General features: G+C 42.7%; 1 protein-coding gene across 4 annotated transcripts in view; it reads left to right on the top strand.

Moving 5' to 3' along the window:
* LOC118417544 (serine/arginine repetitive matrix protein 2-like) overlaps window positions 1-18044 on the top strand; it is a 37883-nt gene that overhangs the window by 4587 nt on the left and 15252 nt on the right. For 3 of the 4 annotated variants that reach the window (XR_004831370.1, XM_035823146.1, XM_035823135.1), the window contains exons 2-5: window positions 4231-4358; window positions 5086-5136; window positions 13570-13646; window positions 17729-17803. Coding sequence is in view for 3 of the 4 variants with exons in the window: in XM_035823146.1 (XP_035679039.1) it covers window positions 4231-4358; window positions 5086-5136; window positions 13570-13646; window positions 17729-17803 (331 nt within the window). In the remaining variant the exon portion in view is untranslated. Of the gene's footprint in view, window positions 1-166; window positions 240-4230; window positions 4359-5085; window positions 5137-13569; window positions 13647-17728; window positions 17804-18044 lie in introns of those variants that run through there. The other variant, XM_035823154.1, reaches the window with a different exon arrangement.

Here is an 18044-nt window from a genome sequence, read left to right as displayed (position 1 = left end):
AAGTCTGTTGCGTCAAATCAAAATTTATCAAAATTTATGTCCAGACTCCGGAACCCAGTGTCCTTACATTTATATAACTTACAGGGTGAAACATCATTTGGTCTAAAACACATCAGTAGAATCACCGGATAATCCCTGCCCTGATATCTGTGTGTATGACAAGTAGCAGGGTTAGAAGGATGTCAACACTGATGACCTACATGCTAACACAGGGCTTGAAATACCACCTTCATATGCAGGTTAGTGCAGGTAAAATTGGAGCTGTGCAGGTATTTCTGGTGTCTACTTGCACCTAACCTGCACTGGTCCATGTACTGGATTTTATACATAGATTTCATATTATGTAGGTGTATTTACATGTAGATTGTTTTTAGCAGCATTGAATATTACCTCCAAAATAGCAATGGTTCCTGAACAATTTTAGCATGATCCATACTTCCTAAATTCAGAGTTGTGCAGGTAAAATTTGTCTGGTGCAGGTAATTTTCAATGTTACCTGCACCAGCGCAGGTGTGCAGAAAAAATTATGTCAAGCCCTGTAACATGTCACTGGGGTTGGACAGCATTTTACTAGCGATCATAGACACTCAGGCCACTTCAGGGCATGCTTTCTCAACACACAGATGTTTGGTCATAATTTACACTGAGTGAAAAGGAGTATTTAAGATTCTGAGAAGAAATGTTGAGAAGTCATTCTTGTGTCAGCACCCTACATAAAGATTGTGTATTCATGAGATTACAGAATGTAAACAAACAGAGAAACACAGTAAGCCATGTTTTGGCTGGGTGACAAGCTGAAGACATACTGACAGCTGAGATCCTGACAGGGTGTTCAAGTTGTGCCCCTCCTGATCCTGCATAACAAAAGCTTCCTGGGGATTCACAAGATGGTTTGTAATGAGTTAATAATCTGGAATTTCCAAAAATAATTTCATCAGTTTGGTAGGTCATAGGATGGTAGTAGATTTTCTTTTACACAACCAGTTAATATTATCAGCCGGTAATATTAACTGGTTGTGAAAAAGAAAACTCTAGTAATATCTTAATTTTCCTGAGCTGAAGGGTGTAGTCACAAATTCTGTAACCGAACCTTCCTTTTCTTGGAAGATATACTCTGGCCTGAGCAAGTGTCCTTGGTAGAAGGGCAAGGTCAACTGAAATGATGGAATCCTGGACACCATTGCTGGTCACAACAGGTATTTTAGGAGGTTCCTCTGGAGGTCAATGACCTTTTGCCCAGGTATCCAGGTGTAAACAAGGGGCAAAATAAACATGGCCGAAGCCTGGACATTTGAGATGACAACAACAGGGTTACCTGTTTACTACCCAGGCGGAGTTCATGTTGTTTTTTTGCCCCCCACTAGTATATGTAGCTCAATATGAAGTTTTTGATATTTCACCCCGGAAGGTCAAATGACCTGTTGTCCATGTATTCTATCAGGGATTACAGGTAAAAGCAAGCAACAAAACAAGTTGGAGAGGGCAAAAAACAGTATGACCTATTTGCTAATGCATGACACTATGTGTATATAGTCAATCCTTTAGGATGTCTTGGAAAATAGGTAAAATTTTCTTGCAATGCTGGCTTGCCAAACACAAGGAGGAAACATGTTGGGACTTTCCTGGGTATTACTGCTGAACCCAGGTCTGAGCCCTGACAAGATGATTTCATTATAGACAATAATGGCTACATGTACCCAATGGTTCATCAAGAGTCCATAAAAGCAAGGTCAGCTGGTTTCCAGTGGCACATTTTCAAAGCTTTAGTTCTGACCACAGCTGTGGTGAAAAGGTGTCACAGGAAACCACCTGACCCTGTTTTTATGGACCCTGTTCAGGCAGTTCCTGGGACTGTCTGGATCAGTGAAGCCATATTGAGGTTATTTTGTCTGCACAATTACAAGCAAAATGGTTTGGTTTTGGTTTTGGTTTTAATTAGGATCTCCATTAGTGACTGATACCTAACTATTCATCCTGGAGTCCATTTTCACTTGAGTGAAGTGAGGAAAGTCGTGTGAAGTCCCTTTCCCAAGGGCGCATGATCGGTGACACAGCGGGTTACGAACTCAGGACCTTTTGGGCCTGAGCCTAATGCGCTGCCAATTGTGCCACGTGATCTCACAGGGAGCAAAGTCATAATATGTGGTGTACCAACAACAGGGTCAGGTGGTTCCTGTGCCAACTGTGGTCAGAACTGGGGCAGGAGTCACTGTGTGAGTAGGTTGTGCTCTGGTTGGGCAGTTTCCTGTAGTCATGGTAACAGGGGTTATCTAAGTTCAGTGCAGGACTACAGGTCATGACCTGTACTTTGACCTGCTGTAGTTCAGTAATGTCATGGCCTGTAACTGTTACCAATATCTGACTTGGACTCCAGTTGGAGAAAATTTCCCTGTAACCATGATAACAGGGGTTACCTTAGTTCAGTGCATGGCAGCAGGTCATAACCTGTACTTTGACCTGTAGTTCAGTGAAGGTCATGGCCAGTACCAATACAGGTACAAGAGAAGACTGATGTTACATAATACATGTATAACTTAGTTGTGACTGTTATTATCATGGTGTTTATAGGTGTTATTTGGCCTTGACCCAGGGTTAACGTTCCCCTGGCCTTGGACCAGATTTTCTGATCAACAAAATTATTGTGCCTGTCAAAGCTGTGACATAAGTTACAGCTGACGTGTTAGTACAGACAGAAGGGTCCAAAACCCAGCACTTCTTAATGAATCTTATGCTTTTTATCCATGTTAATATATACTGTCGTTTTGCAGCAGTTCATAAGCGAAGTGAACTCAAACCAGGACCCTCTAAACCCTTTCATCAATTTTTCTTGTGTACCACCTTGGACCCCTGCCATGGAAAAATATGTACAGACATATCTGTGATCTATTATATGGTTGAAGTTACAGGTGGCTGTGGGGTACCGGAGTAGGAGGTATATACAGATTCCAGTGTGTATACCTGATGCACAGCTGTACAGGGAGGATGGGCTTTATCACAAGAGACGTAGATCATATAGATGAAAGCCTATAGCATATAGCTCCTTAGTCTCACCAGACTGTTCAAGCATATAATAAAGAGAGAAAACAACATGGTGTATTCCTTATCACCAGAGGCAATAGCCTGACCCCGGGGAAGATCGTCCGAAGAGCGGAAGGTGATCCAACCCACTGTGTAGGGCTATGGTCCAAACACGACACAACCAAATGTACAGACACGTCAATCTGAAACTAAAGGACACCGTAGTGAAGGATTAACGAAAGGAGTGTGTATAATAAACACAGTAACACAAGCCTTGTGTGAGGATTACCCAGCTAGCCACACATGTGTAGCATGAAAAGCCTTGATGTAAAGTCTGCACATCCTGTGGTACAGAGGTTATTCTTGTACAGGGTATCTTACCTGTACACACCTCTGCTCCAGTTTAGGTACCGTATGCAGAAAATGGAATCTGAGCCCAGGTAACATTTTTGATAGTCATATTGTGACAGCTACATGTATGCCATATACCATATGCAAATTGTGTATTGTCCTCTAGACACAACAGTTGAATTGGGAACATTCTCACACAAAAAATCTAAGTTGTTTGAACTTAGCAGTTGTTCACACAAGGACACTGATTACTACATGTAACATATGAATTACTACATGTATATCTAGTAGTAAAAAAAAAACTAATTTAGATGTTTTCCGTGGTTATTACGTTTTTTATAATGAAATGATCCTCTGTGTAAAGCAGCAGCTGGCTTGCCAGACAATGAGTTCTCCTACAACTTAGTACAAGTCCAGACTTGTCATCAGTGCTACACTCCTGCAGTCCCATTGAAAGTCCTGTCAGAAAAGGGGAATAATGTAGCTTTTGGAGCGGGTCCAGCCTGGAAACAACCCATGGTTCAGACTGTGAAATCCTGATCACTGCATCACAAAGAGCTTCACAATTCTCTCTTTTTTACCTCTCCTGCAGTCCAGTATGTGTTGCAGGCCCTCTCACCTCACAGTTATCAATAAACCCTTCTCTAAGGGTTTGCTACAGCCGTTTGCTACCTCCATGAAATGTCATGGAGGTTATACTTTCACTAGCGTTTGTCTGTCTGTCTGTCTGTGAACTAGATAACTCAAGAATGGCTGGATGGATTGGTTTCATACTTGGTTGGGTGTAATAAAAGCTGGAAATGATTAGATCATTTATTTATTGATTGATAGATTGTTTGATTGATTGATTGCTTTCCCCAGACCCAGCACTACCCTGGTGCGTATCCAGCCGCCCAAGGTCCACGCCGTTGCCTACACCACGGGGGGTCTGAAGACGCTCTACAAGAAAATCTCCCTCAGCAAGAACAGGAAAATAAGAAATGACCACGGTGAGACTCACCCTCACTTTCTTTAGTAATAGCATGAAATCAGGGTTGGACAAGTTTTCTACAACTCACTTGGCCTATCTTGCAAGCTAATAAAAACTTACTTGCCCGAACCAAGTTTTCACTTGCCCAAAATTTAATGTTACTGTTACTAGTATATGCATTTTAACTTTCAGTAATGGAATCTGTTGACCATTGCTTGATGTCATGTCTGTAAAAAGTACTGTATCAAAATTGCACTCAATCAATGGAAAAATCGTACTTGCCTAATTGGGCAAGTGAAGTAGGTCATGCACTTGCTCTAAGAGCACTTTCATTTGCCCTAGTGAACTTGTCCAACCATGGAATTATAAATATAACCATGGTGCATACAGCCATATCACTAGGTAACAGAAACTCATGGTTGATATCAGAGAATGGACCACACTAAGGAAAACATTAAAAGCAAACAGAAATCGTAGGAGGGTGGAGAAAACTTGTCTGTCAAATCTTCTGTGATACCAAAAGGTCTAATAGATAAATAAGCATGAATGAATAAGTAAGGTATGGATTGGATAGCTTTGTTTGTTTGAAATTTTGGAATCTGCTGGAATTTCACAGAAATCATGAAGGAGAAGAAGAGAGCAATATTGAATGTAGCAAAGATACAGATTCAGTGACTTACATCCCAATAGATGTTACAATGTTAATAATGTGTGCTGATTGATGTTCGTGTTCTGTTGTGTTGCAGAGTTCGGGGCCTACACAGACAACCATGGCTGCTTCGTGCCAGAGGAGTCCAGTAAGTCCACCTGCTGTTTGTTTGCTTTTCACTCAGGAATTTCTTGTGCTGAGAAATGAACAGGTTGTGTGGGCAGGTAAGGAGGGAGGGAGGGGGCAGGTAAAGGGAGAGGGAGAGGGCAGACATGCTGCCCATCCAGGAGCTGTACTACACTGCTGTAGTAGTACTAGTAGTACTTGACTAGCTGATTTCTACTAAAGGAATGTGTCACTACAAGTATAAATAGTAGGGGCATCTACTCTTTAAAAACACTTTAAGTCTGACAGGCTTAATAGTGTGACAGGTTGGTCGGTGTGTAACCAGCTGCGCCGCGTGCCTGCGAAGCTGATGTGTTACGCTGAAGGGCGGTTATACCGTCTGTATCCATACAGATATCAAACCGGACAACCAGACAGCCATCTGGCATGCATGCACACAAATAACTTCCTGGCTCAGTGCATATTTGGGAAAAATAAGGCTTGCACAGGTTTATGTTGACTGCTCCTTAATTTTGCATGCACTGCAGAAAAAGATGTGGTAAAAGTCCTGAATCTCCCACACTGGTGGTCTGATCATACTCCACAATCCAACAGATCATCAGATACATCTTGTCTACTTGTGCGGGACTACGACTAGTAGCAGGAGCTTATGTCTGCATAGCTCTGTGTGTGCTGTAATCAAACTTGAAAGGCAGACACAGACGTGATACATCGTCGAAAAAGCTCCAGGATACCACCACAGCCACAGCTGAGCTTTCGGAGACTGTCCTAGTAACATCTGGGCTTTGTGAGAGCCTCACCTGCAGACGTGTAGGCAGGAGGCTTCGTTTGAAGGCTGCTTAAGGGTAAGACAAGTTCAAGATTTATAGAAATCCTGGCTCTTTAGCAGTGGATTACAGGGAAGTCTGTAAAGCTTGGGCCTAAGGCACGTTCAAGAAGTACAGAAAACTGGCCTTGGAGCAGGAATCATCACCATGGAGCTGTGGCTCGGAGGAAATCCTGACAAGATGCTACATTAAGTTGTTCAAAGTGAAACAGATTTCACTCCTGTTGTTTACAAGATGTGGTTTAAGTTAGCTACAGAAGTTGGTCTGATGCTGGTATGGCTGGTGAATCGGTAACAAGGTCCATGAGAGCTCAGTTACTTTTGTATTGTCTTTGTCTCTGTCAACAGGGCTAGCCCTTTGTAATGCGTCTTCTGCTTCTTACATCCTGTTCCGATGGGCTCCACTCTTGCAGTGTTTGCCACATATCTGTGCATGCTGAGCAGCCAAACCAGTAAATGAAATAGAAATAAGAGCTGCACAGGGTCTCCTAGCAAGATGGGGAAAACTTTGGCAATAAACCCTTAAGAAATTAGTTTAATACTCTTGAATTGTACGTATCATAAAATATTTATGAAGCAGTTTTGAGAAACAACTGATAGAATCTCGAAAGCCCAGGAAAAGTTCTTTATTTAGCATCATACATGCACAAACAGCCCCATGGTGATGTGGAGGGGAAGGTAAACAGTGGACGTGTGTGTTATGGTCTCGGCTGGGTCGTCATGAAACAATCAAAGGGAATAAGTAATCAGTACTGAAGAAGAAAGACGCTCGCGTTTGTGCCACGCGAGGCTCTCCGAGGTGCGTGACAGAAGAGCATCTAAAACTGCCTCGTTTCGCTCACTCACGTTGAGTGTCAATAAATCAATATGAGACGGAAATGTAAGATTGCTCGGCTCGCGTGGGAAGGGCGCAACCTGTCCCTTCGTGTTGCGGTGTTCCGTGTGCCCAAACAAATCCTGTTTGGTAGAAACGTCCTGCGTTTTGCCTAAGAATCTACGAGACAGCTGCGCCGTTTTGTACTTGAAGCCCAGCCGTCAGTGAAAACTAGTACACTAGTAAGCAATATTTAACTTTCAGTAAACCCTAGTAGTACATTACAAATATGGAGGGATTATTTTCCGGTTTATCCAGCAAATATGTACTACGCGGTTATACAGGTGTGTACAGTGCAGAACTGAGCCCTGCAATGAGGCATTGTAATTTACACGTACATAAATTGTACTAAGAGTCAGCTACTCTGGGCTCAAATCATGAAAACAGTATTCATCTTTAAGTTATAGATATAAATGTGGCCCTTAATGTTGTTGTGAGCTCTATATCATTAGTAGTGTCCACTAGTTGGTTTTGCTGCTGTAAACCCTGACAAGGGCTACAGTGGGCTAGTCTTCACACAGCATTTCTCTGGCAGCTCTCAACTCCAATTTCTAGGAGAAGGCCATTTCCATGTCACGCCCAAGGTGTGGTGTTCAAGGAGGACCGCACCCTCAGCACATTAGAGGACCAACCATATTTATCAATATGAGAGCAGGGGTGTGCCGTTATGGCCAAAACCGGTTCCCAAGTTGACAGACTGGCTCTTGATGATAGTCTTTTGACTTGGTCACATGTTATCTAAACCTATATGATAGATTGAAGTGACAATAGACAAACGAAGGGTGTGAAACATACACAGCAAGTTAACATCAAAACAGCCTTTCTTGATGGTAGCAAGGTGGCCTCGTGGGTAGGATTGTTGATTTAGTTCTTTGGTTTATAGTAATTGGATGGGAGAGCACGATGGAAGACCGGATGCTGTAGCCCGACCAAGAATTCACAAATTCGTCGTTCGGAAGGGACGTAAAACGGGGGTCCCGTGTTCAAGGAGGTGCCTCGAGCACGTAATTCAGCCTCATTACTCAAAGATTGTCACTTGTAATGATGCGCCAGATGTATTGAAACCCAGGCAGGTCCAATGTTGTACCATTTGGAAAGTCATTTTACACCTGTCTCGTCACTCAACTCATCTGAAACCCGGTATCTAGTTTTTGTTAGGTGCTTCCTGTAGGATGGTAATGTAAAGCAGGAGGGCCCATGTTGGAGGCAAGCCACACCTTGTGTATAATAAAGAACCCATCACACTTATGGGGTCCTTCATGGAGTGAGTGGATCAAACCTTACCGTCTGGTCTACAGGTTGACATTCCTCAAAGGGTATTGATCGCCTCTAATGTCAATCCTTCCACAAAATCTTAAAAGTCTCAATATATTGATGAAAATTTGCGTCTCAATATATTGATGGAAATTTGTACAGCTGTAGGTAAGGGGAGGTATGTCAATCCAAAATAAATTCCCTCCTCTCCGTGACGGTAGAACTTTGCGGACGTGAAACGGACGTGAAACACGACCCAAAGCTGCGGTCCCGAGGGAAACGTTCCCTGCCTGGACAACCATTTGTTGCCATGGCGACCGCTGACCACACATAATAACAGCGCCGTACCTGGCCACTCTGGCATGAATATTTCATGGTGATATTGTGTCCAGTCAGGCCATATCCACCTGGGTCAGGTTATCAAAAACACCTGCGTCCACCATACTAGACTGTGTGACACAAGCTCTGCCGTCCTGGGCTGTTACTGGACCCTAGGAGGCCGGCTGATGTTGGGCGGACTGCTATAAGCGAGATTTAACCAGGCTACATTCACCATGATATGTAGCAGTGCTTCCGCAAGCTTCAAGTCTATTAAAATCTGTCAACATTCGCATGCCTTCACTAGGGATACAAAAATTGCTCACCTGGATGATGCCCGCTTTTGAAGAAGAAAGCATTTTACAACTACAGTCAAGCCTGTACAAATGACCACATACATAAGGATCACCTAGCCATTGTGGCCTCTTGGCCACAGATAATTTCCCCGTTGGCCCAAGCATTAAGAACCCTGCCTACAGTGGCCACCTGTGGCCGTATCCTTTCACATCCTTTAAGTGGTCACTACAGAGGGGTTTGACTGTAACGTCACACGTACATGTGGCTGGATATGCATGTGAAACGTTTGTGCGTACCTTTCTGTGATGTCGTGAGAAGCTCAGCTGTTGGCGCCACTCCAAATCACACGCGCAGTCTCCGAGCACGACGGCAAACCAACTACGCCAACCGTGCAGCGCTGGGGTTTATACGTTTGAAGTTTTACCATGACTTTCCTTATTTGGTCATCCGTTGACGACCTTAGCTGAGGTGAAGGTCACGTGTGTGGAAGTGTCTTGTTTTGTGTGCTGTGTCCTCACAGGTCCAGTCCGTGCCCTTCTGTGCCCAGTGTTACCATGTGTGACGCCATGTGGGCCTTCGTGTCACTTTGGACAATTGGTTGTCCGCCCAGCCCTAATTGCCAGGCTTCAGGATGGGGCTAATTGCGATCTTAAGAGATTGTGGGACGGGCGCGTGGCGATTGCGTTCTCCAGCGCAGGCGCGGTGATGTCATCACGCGGGGGACGCTTGGTCCAGTTTTCCGGACACTGCAGGGGATGTCATCTAAGTCATATATGTAAAAAGTGATAACATATCTGTGGAAAATAAACATGTGATATGTGTATATTCCCGGGTATAGGCTACGGATGACACGTCCGTGGTTATTCCCTGTTTTTTGCCCTCTTGGCAGGGCCAGAGATCAGGAACAGAACGTCCACCCTGGCGCCACTCTGGTGTGGTTTTTGCACCTGCTGTTCTGTACATGAAGCCAGACGCGGGCGTGTGACGGATCAAATAAAAGTTCTTTAGTACAAGAGATTAACGTTTGTCTGCTGTCTTTCTCACAACAATACATCCGGTGATCAGGTGTCCACAGAAACGGACCATGGCCCAGTTTCACATGAAATTCTCATCATCAAGAAGCTTGGATTATTGTCTGACATGTTCAGCAGTGAATACAGCATAAGGTTTCTCAGATCTAGTGATTATATCTCCTTTAGCAGATGACAACGCTCCATTGTCAAACAGGGAAGGAAATATGTCTTGGTGAGATATTCAACTCTGCATAAGCAAAAAAAAAGAGCTAACACTGTTCCAATTTTTGTTGGGCATGGTCAGCAATGAATACAGCATAAGGTTTCTCAGATCCAGTGATTATATCTCTTTTAGCAGATTACTAAACTCCATTTCTCCATTTTTAAACAGTGAAGTGAATTTTGACTTGGTGAAATCTTCAACTTTAAGCATAAGGAAAACACAAGAGCTAACTCTGTTCTAATCACGTCTCATCTGCAGTGGAGTAACATGGACTTCACAGAACATGTGTATTGTAGTCAGACCCTTAGGTTTTTTATTTGAATTTTTCGCAATGTAGAAGGAAGGGAAAACAGGTGCATAGGCAACTCCCACAAAAAACGATGACAGCATATATGTACAGTATAAATTAAATAATAAATCTACAAATATGCAATACAGCTCGTTACAGATTACAACCGCGCATTATCTAGATGTTAGCGTTATCAAATGATATGTCTCAGACACATGACGACATCCTTGCACTGTCCAGAAAACTGGAGCAAGTGACCAGTGCCCTGCCCGACACCACGCGCCTGCGCTGGAGTTCACACTGCAGGGCTCAAAATACGTTTTTCTGCATACCTTCACTGGTGCCGGTAACATTGAAAATTACTTGCACCAGACAAATTTCACCTGCACCACTCTGAATTTCGGAAGCATAGATCATACTAAAACCTGTTCAGGAACCATTTCTATTTTTTTCATACATAATAGGTGGTAACATTCAATGCAGCTAATAACAATCCACATACACCTACATCATAGGACATTTATGTATAAAACCCAGTACATGGACCAGTGCAGGTTAGCTGCAGGTAGACATCAGAAATACCTGCACAGCTCCAATTTTACCTGCACTAACCTGCATATGCAGGTGGTATTTCGAGCCCTGCACGCGTACCGAGCTGTGGCCACAGTGTCGGCTTCCTGCAGCAGAGGGCAGGTGCGTGGGCTTGTGAGGGCGCCGACGGAGCGGCCCACTTTCCCGGACACATCCCAGACGTAACAGAAATAGATTCTTGCACAATAAAGGGAGACGCACAGACGGCTCCTCGTTGGTCATGTAATGCAGCGTAGTCTGCCTCAAGCGCAAAGCTGGACCGTCCTTCTACACTGTAAATCTTTTTATTTGTGGGGAGGGGCTTAATTTTGCAAGTTGTGTTGAAAGGGAGATTTTCGCAGTATTTTGAGTTTGTGGTTGAAACCGTTCTAATTGTAATAAAAACATTATTGAAATAGCGATGATTCTGTCTTACAAAGTTACAGTCTTACTGGAAGTGAACATAAGATGAACCAAGCTTGGGAAAGAATGGACTGGGTGTTAAGTCCTGTGGTTTAGTGGCATTTCTTTTCTTTTTTTTGCTGGATTTTTCTTTTTCATCACCCTCCCACATTAGTTTTGGGCCTTCAGAGGATGTCATCCATAGAAGTAAGTCTGTGTGGTCTGCTGACCAATGATCAGCTGATTATTCACTCAAAGGAGGAGAAGCCTGTCAGCTGAGGACACGACCGGCTTGGTCCAGTTTCCAGGACATCCCGGCCGTCACATCTGCATATCTATTATTTACTGGGCGATCACAAACACGCGCCGGGCTCTCTCGCGGCCAGGATACGCCGATTAAAATCCCTGGCTTATTGGAAGCCCAGTTTCTTCTCTTGCATTTCATATTCATGTATAACGTTAGCTGCAATGTCTTGCCAGGGTCGGACACCAAAGCAGTAACTTAACACTGACTGAGCCACTCTGGTCAAAGGAAACACAAACAGAAATAGATAGATAAATGCTTGTAAGTTCATATACACCTTACCTGGTGGTCACTGATTAAAATCTTTGCTTTCTTTGAAGTAATTTTCTTTTACCATAGCAGAATGATGAGAAGGAAAGTTTTGTATTGTGGTTTCCATTGACATTGTTTTGTGACCAGAGACAGGTGTAGATGATATGAAGCTGTAGCCAGACGGTCCATCAGAATACCATATGTGGTGTGGTAATACAGGAGTGGAGGTGGCAGGAATGCTGAGTTAAGGACATGCTAGTCTAGTTCCACGGACACAACACCAACCTTTACCGCCCACAGAAGAGGTGCACTTGTCTGTCAGGCCTTTGTAGATACACTTCACAGACAAGGAGGCAGCTTTCCTGATTTCTTTCATCTTTTTTTCCCTTCTGTTCAGAGACAAGGACACCCTATGTGGCTTTTTGGTTTTCCTATTTCTTCTGTCCATGCACAGAAATGTCCCAAAGCATCATTTTGGCTTCTTCCTATTTTATGTGATTCCTGGGTGATTTTGAAAAGATGTAGTTAAAAGTCTTGTCTCCAGGACTCATAATACAGAATGTCTCAAGACTCACACATTCTGTAGGTAGCCTCCACCAGGCTTTCCTAAGGGTTTATGGATAGTACAACTCCGCACAAATAAAATTGAATAAATTGAAAAAGCATGCTATGAGTATTAGTTCATAGGAAGAGTAACATTTCCACTTTTAAGCGGGGAAATGTTACTCTACAAATAGGAGTACTGTTCTGTCGGTGCAGGCTCAGAAACATGACACGAGGATGGCACGGACAGGATCCCGTGTGAGAGATGTGATAAACAGACTGAGGAGGATTTATTGATCCACGACTACAAAAGAAGGTGACCAAAAGGATGAGAAGCTTTCATCTGTCCCTTTGTCTAAAGCGTGGATGATCGTTCTGTCCACCTTTGCGCAGGCGCCGTCCGAGTGACCTGCTTTCTGGTACAGGCTTTACTGCTGACCCCCGACAGTACGCTCCTGATGCTTGGTTGCCATGGTAACTGGTGATGTGCGCTGTAAAGGATCTCTTACAGATCAAGTGCCAATCACAGCAACCTGCAGACTCTGCTTACATGCAACATAAATACTGCCAGTTTGTTGTAATGGATGTCTTTATTTCACACACTTTGACCCAAAGTGGTTTTGCAAAGATTGAAAGTGAACTGGAAAACCCTGTTTGAGAAATGCGCTGCCTATAGGATAAGATGGGTTCTAACAGTTCTAGAAGTGGTGTATTAAATTTTATGGTCAGCATTTACAAACCACTAAATGCATGGTGCCACGTGGGGAAATGGAGTGTTTGTGAGACTATATATTTACATCCTAACGTTACCATGGAGATTAAATGTGAATTCTTCTCAAGCACTTCATCCTGAGGAAATCCATCCAGACACAAACACACAAAATTTTTAGACATAGGTAACATATTCTGAATAATTGATTAGACTGGGAGGTATATTAAGACAATCTAGTCATAAAGGATGTATCCTTGGCAGGTTTTACCTCATTTTGCCAGTGTTATAGGGAGGAATAAACATGCCTGGGATAAAGAATGCATCCTTGACAAGTTTTACCTCTTTCGCCAGTGTTACAGGGAGGAATAAACGTGTACTCTTGTCTAACCCATCTGTATTCCCTCCAGTGCCGTTACAAAACCCTTTTTGGTCATTTTAATATTATGAATAATTGCTTAGACTGGGAGGTATATGAAAACAAACTAGTCATAAAAGATGCATCCTTGGTAAGTTTTACCTCATTTTGCCAGTACTCATTTTTTGTACTCTTGTCTAACCCATCTGTGTTCCCCCCCCAGTGCCGCTACTTGCCAGCCGCTACCGTTACCTTGAGATCCTCGGGAAGGGAAACTCCTCAGTACTGCTCAAGGCGGAGGTAAGGAGGTCTCTTCATTTCAATCTTATCATATCATAAGAATGTAAGGCAATAATGATATTAACTGTGCACTTGATGCAAAACTGTAAACTTGGTCCCACCTGCTCAGACAGTGACCTAAGAGAGGCCAATGAGACAGCCCGCCGCTGGATATGGAGTTACAGCGACAAGATATGATGATGAACTGTGCATAAATCATAACATAAACCTGTATGTGAATCATAACATCAACAATACTGTACATCACTCAAAACACTTGTTAGGATGTATATATAGAATACAACATGGTGTATTCCGTATGGCCTGAGGTACCAGCCAGTGGGAGGGCTTGGACCGAGGGTGATGCGGAATGTACCGTGTTGTATTTTATTTATGTCATACCCACCTGAGACAACCCATGTTTTGATGCGAAATGCTCCAGAAGTTGAAAAAAGTTAAGTCCCCTCGAACAATGATTGTTGCAACAGCAATGTTCAAACGTCCGAATCAGGTATTTCAAGGATTTCTTCTCATTTCAACAATCATGACGTTAATTTATACGCAGATTACATTCATAACAAAACTCCTTTGTATTTGTGAAGGCTTCCCATTTGAAAACAAGCAAGACCTACAGTACTGTATCCACATAACAAATATCAAGGCTATCGATCCAGGCATCCTCAAGCTATCAGTATCATATTGACACACACAAGAACACTCCTGAAAACTTGACCTTCTTGGAGAAGGTAATAATATGGTAAACCTGTGCAACAATGTAGATCATGGGAACTACTCAAGGCCTAGTTCAGGACATCTCTCTGTTTTACCCTGATTACAGGTATCTCCTTAACTACCCATGAATCATCGCAAACATGCTTACCCTGATTACAAGTATCTCCTTAACTTACCATGAATCATAGCAAACCTGCTGAGTACAAGGCTACATTATTTATAGGGCGTGTCTTCCCTTTGCACTAATTACTGTATCTCATCACTTAACACAGATTAGAACAGATTGTCAGTACCACTCAAGAGTGAAATTCATTTGTGATCTCTCAATTAGTGACTCATATGTTGAAGCTTTCATATTTTCATTGTGCAGAGTTGCAAGTTATATTTTTTCCCAGTCTTCAGAAATGTCCTAAGTTCCAGGTGATATTCCCAGGCTGGATTTTGCTGTCGCTCTGATTCACATCTTCCACTGTACCCAGATTACAAGTGTCTCTTTTACTGCCACTGAAACAAATCTGCTGACTGCAACTACAAGGCTGCAGTCTCTTCCCTTTACTGATAATGAGCAGTTTTGCCTATAATAACCTATACAGAATTGGTAGCAAAATTGCACCATTGCTGGTACTGGTAAACTGAGTAGAGTCAGAGACACCAGCTCTGTGCAGCAGATTGTTTGATGTGTAGTTAACCTTCTCAATGCTGCTAATCCCCTAACTAAGGCAGAATCAGTGGTAACAGGAAGAGGGCTGTGGTGCATTATAAAATAATGGTCTATGAAACAGATCTGCTGACAACAGTCTGAAGAACTCTTTACTCTGATTGCTACTAGTACAGTAGTATTTTTTTACCCTTATGCAGTTGCAGTTTTGGCACCCATTCTGTACAGGTTAGGGGGTTTGGTAGCAGGAAGAGGTTAACGTAACAGTAACTGCCCATGAAACAGATCTGCTGATTACAAGGCCTGTGTCTCTTCTTGTTACCCTGATTATCACAGATGGGATCATTAACTCCACACATCCCACAACACTGCCCGATGCTGTAAACCAATTTTCCAGGCCGTTGGGTCCCATTACTTAGCTTTGTTATCCCCTCGGGCTGCGGATAACGATGTTTGTGTGGGGGTTCGCAGACTGCATGTGTCTCTCCAACCCTCGCAGACTGGAAGATGATGTAATTAGTTCCCATGGCAACGCCTGTGTCAGGATTGACACATCGTTTTTTAACACGACCTTGAAACGTATGCCTCATTCGCATCGTTATGCTAATTACCGCTAATCAGACCATAGAATCATCAGATAAAGGCCAGAGTGGAAAGACACTGACCACAACTGCAGAATGATCGGCCCTGATGCAGCTTCAGTTATTTAATTAGCTGTCCCTGGATGTAGTTCTTGTCGACTCTTTGCTGTGAATCCATCTTCTTTTGTGATGGTTTTATTTTGTAGGGGGAAATGAGGTTTTAGATTTGTGGTTGAAACTATGCTGTAGGAAAGTAGCATGTAAGAAAGATATATTTGCTGTCTTATGAATTTACAATAGAAGGGTCACCGCATAAACCGTGAAAATACCACCGCCGCAGAAGTACCCAAATTTACAGTACCTAAACTGAAGGACGTTGATCACATCAGTCTGCAGCTGAGTGTATTATTGCAGCGTCCGCGCTCCGTAATTTCTGTATTGTAGCGCTGATGATTACGATTGTTGCTGTTGTCTGGCCGGCTGAATTGTCGGACTAGTTCCAGGGACTACCTCAGCAGGACAGCCGGCAAGGCTCAGGCCAGACAGGAATTGTGCATTTAACAAAACTCCAGTCTAGTTAGCCTGGATACCAGACCCCAGCCCGATCTCAAAAATCTATCGTGCTATAGTCTAGTTTGAGTGACATACTCAAATGATGGCAATGAAAGAAATGAAGGGATATATATATATATATATGACTGTAATTTCTGTTATACAAAGTCTGGTAGTATTAGACTGTAACCTCTGTTATCTATACATTGCCATACATTGTCACTGATGCAATTGTTGCACAATAAACCATCTATCTATCTGTAATGACAATGTATTCATCACATTTCTTGCCCAAGGGCGCAGCTGGAAACTGTTCTTTTGCTGTCGTGTAGTGAGAAAATTTCAGTCAACTTGTAATAATCAATTCTTAGATTGAAAGCCTAGGAGTAATGTGTGAATAGTGGAAGGAAAACCCAAGCGACAAAACCCTCCTAAATGATGGCATTGAAAGGAAACAATGTGATGTAATGACCAATTACTCATGGCATTTCTGTACCTGAGGGCTCGCTGGAAAATTAGTTCTCTAGAATAGGTTCAACAGAAATGATGCAAATTGAAAAGAATCAAGTCAGTTAGACTTATGATTAGGATGAAAGCCTGAGAGCAACTGTAGTGACTAATTTGGAGAAAAATCTGTTGATGGGAACCTCCTAAATAATGGCATATTAAAAGGAATGGAGTGATGTAATGACAGTTTATTGATTGCATTTCTTCCCTAAGGACACTCTGCAAGTGCAGGGTAAGAGGAAAGAAATCATATAATTGATATATTCAGTACTGCCTAGGGCTAGCGTTGGCTACAAGCTGGCATTTGTCAGTAATGTGGCCGAAAAATCAAGTCTATCTCCAGCTTATTACACCCAAATAATGGCATGGACAGGAGTCGTTCATTGAGTTACTGACAAAAGACAGCAGATGTTAGCTGAAATGTCTGACTGTTACATAACATTTCCAGTTGCTTGTGTAACGTTAACTTTGTATTGTGTGGATCTGTGATTGGAAGTCTATTATATTCCTTGCCTGAGGGTGGAAGGGAAATGAAGTCCATCAGAGACACAATCGTCCCAGTTAATGACATGAATACCGGGTAGGAAATAACTGAGAATTCAAAACAGCAGGTAAAAGGCAATAAAGAGAATAATGATGACAGTTACTGCGTGGTGAAAACAAGTGCCTGGCCTGGTCTGCACTTGAGTCAACTAATTTGAAAATCGATTAAGTATAACTTGTTTTTAATGCTTAGAGACTTTGACTTTTTACTTGATGTTCTGTGGTACACTGAAACTGACAGTAGTGGTGGACATGTCACATGTTTTCCGGCACTGCACATGTTGAAATAAAAGACCTAAACTGTAGTGTAGATTTAATCACTGTCTTTCAAACTGTGCATGTTTGGACAGCTTGTAAAGGTGGGTATGCACCTAGTTTCGCCTTGTGATAAATGGAATAAATGTTTGCCCCAAAGCTAGTACAGATACACATGCAGTGAGATGAGGCAGCAGCTAGTTGCAGGCAAGTTACAGCCAAGACTATCTCAGATCTCCCAGACTTACAGATTTGATGTTCACATGTTTCCCCAGGACACCTTCCGCCGAGACAACAACCTGGTCTCCATCAAGATTCTCCATGTCAACTACCATGCCCTTGGTTACCAGGTGAGTACCACGCCCCTAGTTACTATCTTAGCTTCTTCCTACACATACAGTCATGCATTAACGATATGGGAATGAAATACAGTTGTTCTGATTTCCAGTAAATTTTTTAAGTTGCTGACATGTCGTCATGTATATGAAATGGTCAAACCAAAATGTGACCACAGTTACAAAACGTTAGTTTCATGCACTTCACTTTCACACAGTGTCAAGCCTGTATACTTTGATACATTGGTTGATTATA

The sequence above is a fragment of the Branchiostoma floridae genome, chromosome 1 (genome assembly GCF_000003815.2).
Source record: "Branchiostoma floridae strain S238N-H82 chromosome 1, Bfl_VNyyK, whole genome shotgun sequence".
Classification (NCBI taxonomy): domain Eukaryota; kingdom Metazoa; phylum Chordata; class Leptocardii; order Amphioxiformes; family Branchiostomatidae; genus Branchiostoma; species Branchiostoma floridae.
The sequence above is the reverse complement of the archived record's forward strand: the minus strand, read 5'-3'. Positions and strand labels throughout refer to the sequence as shown.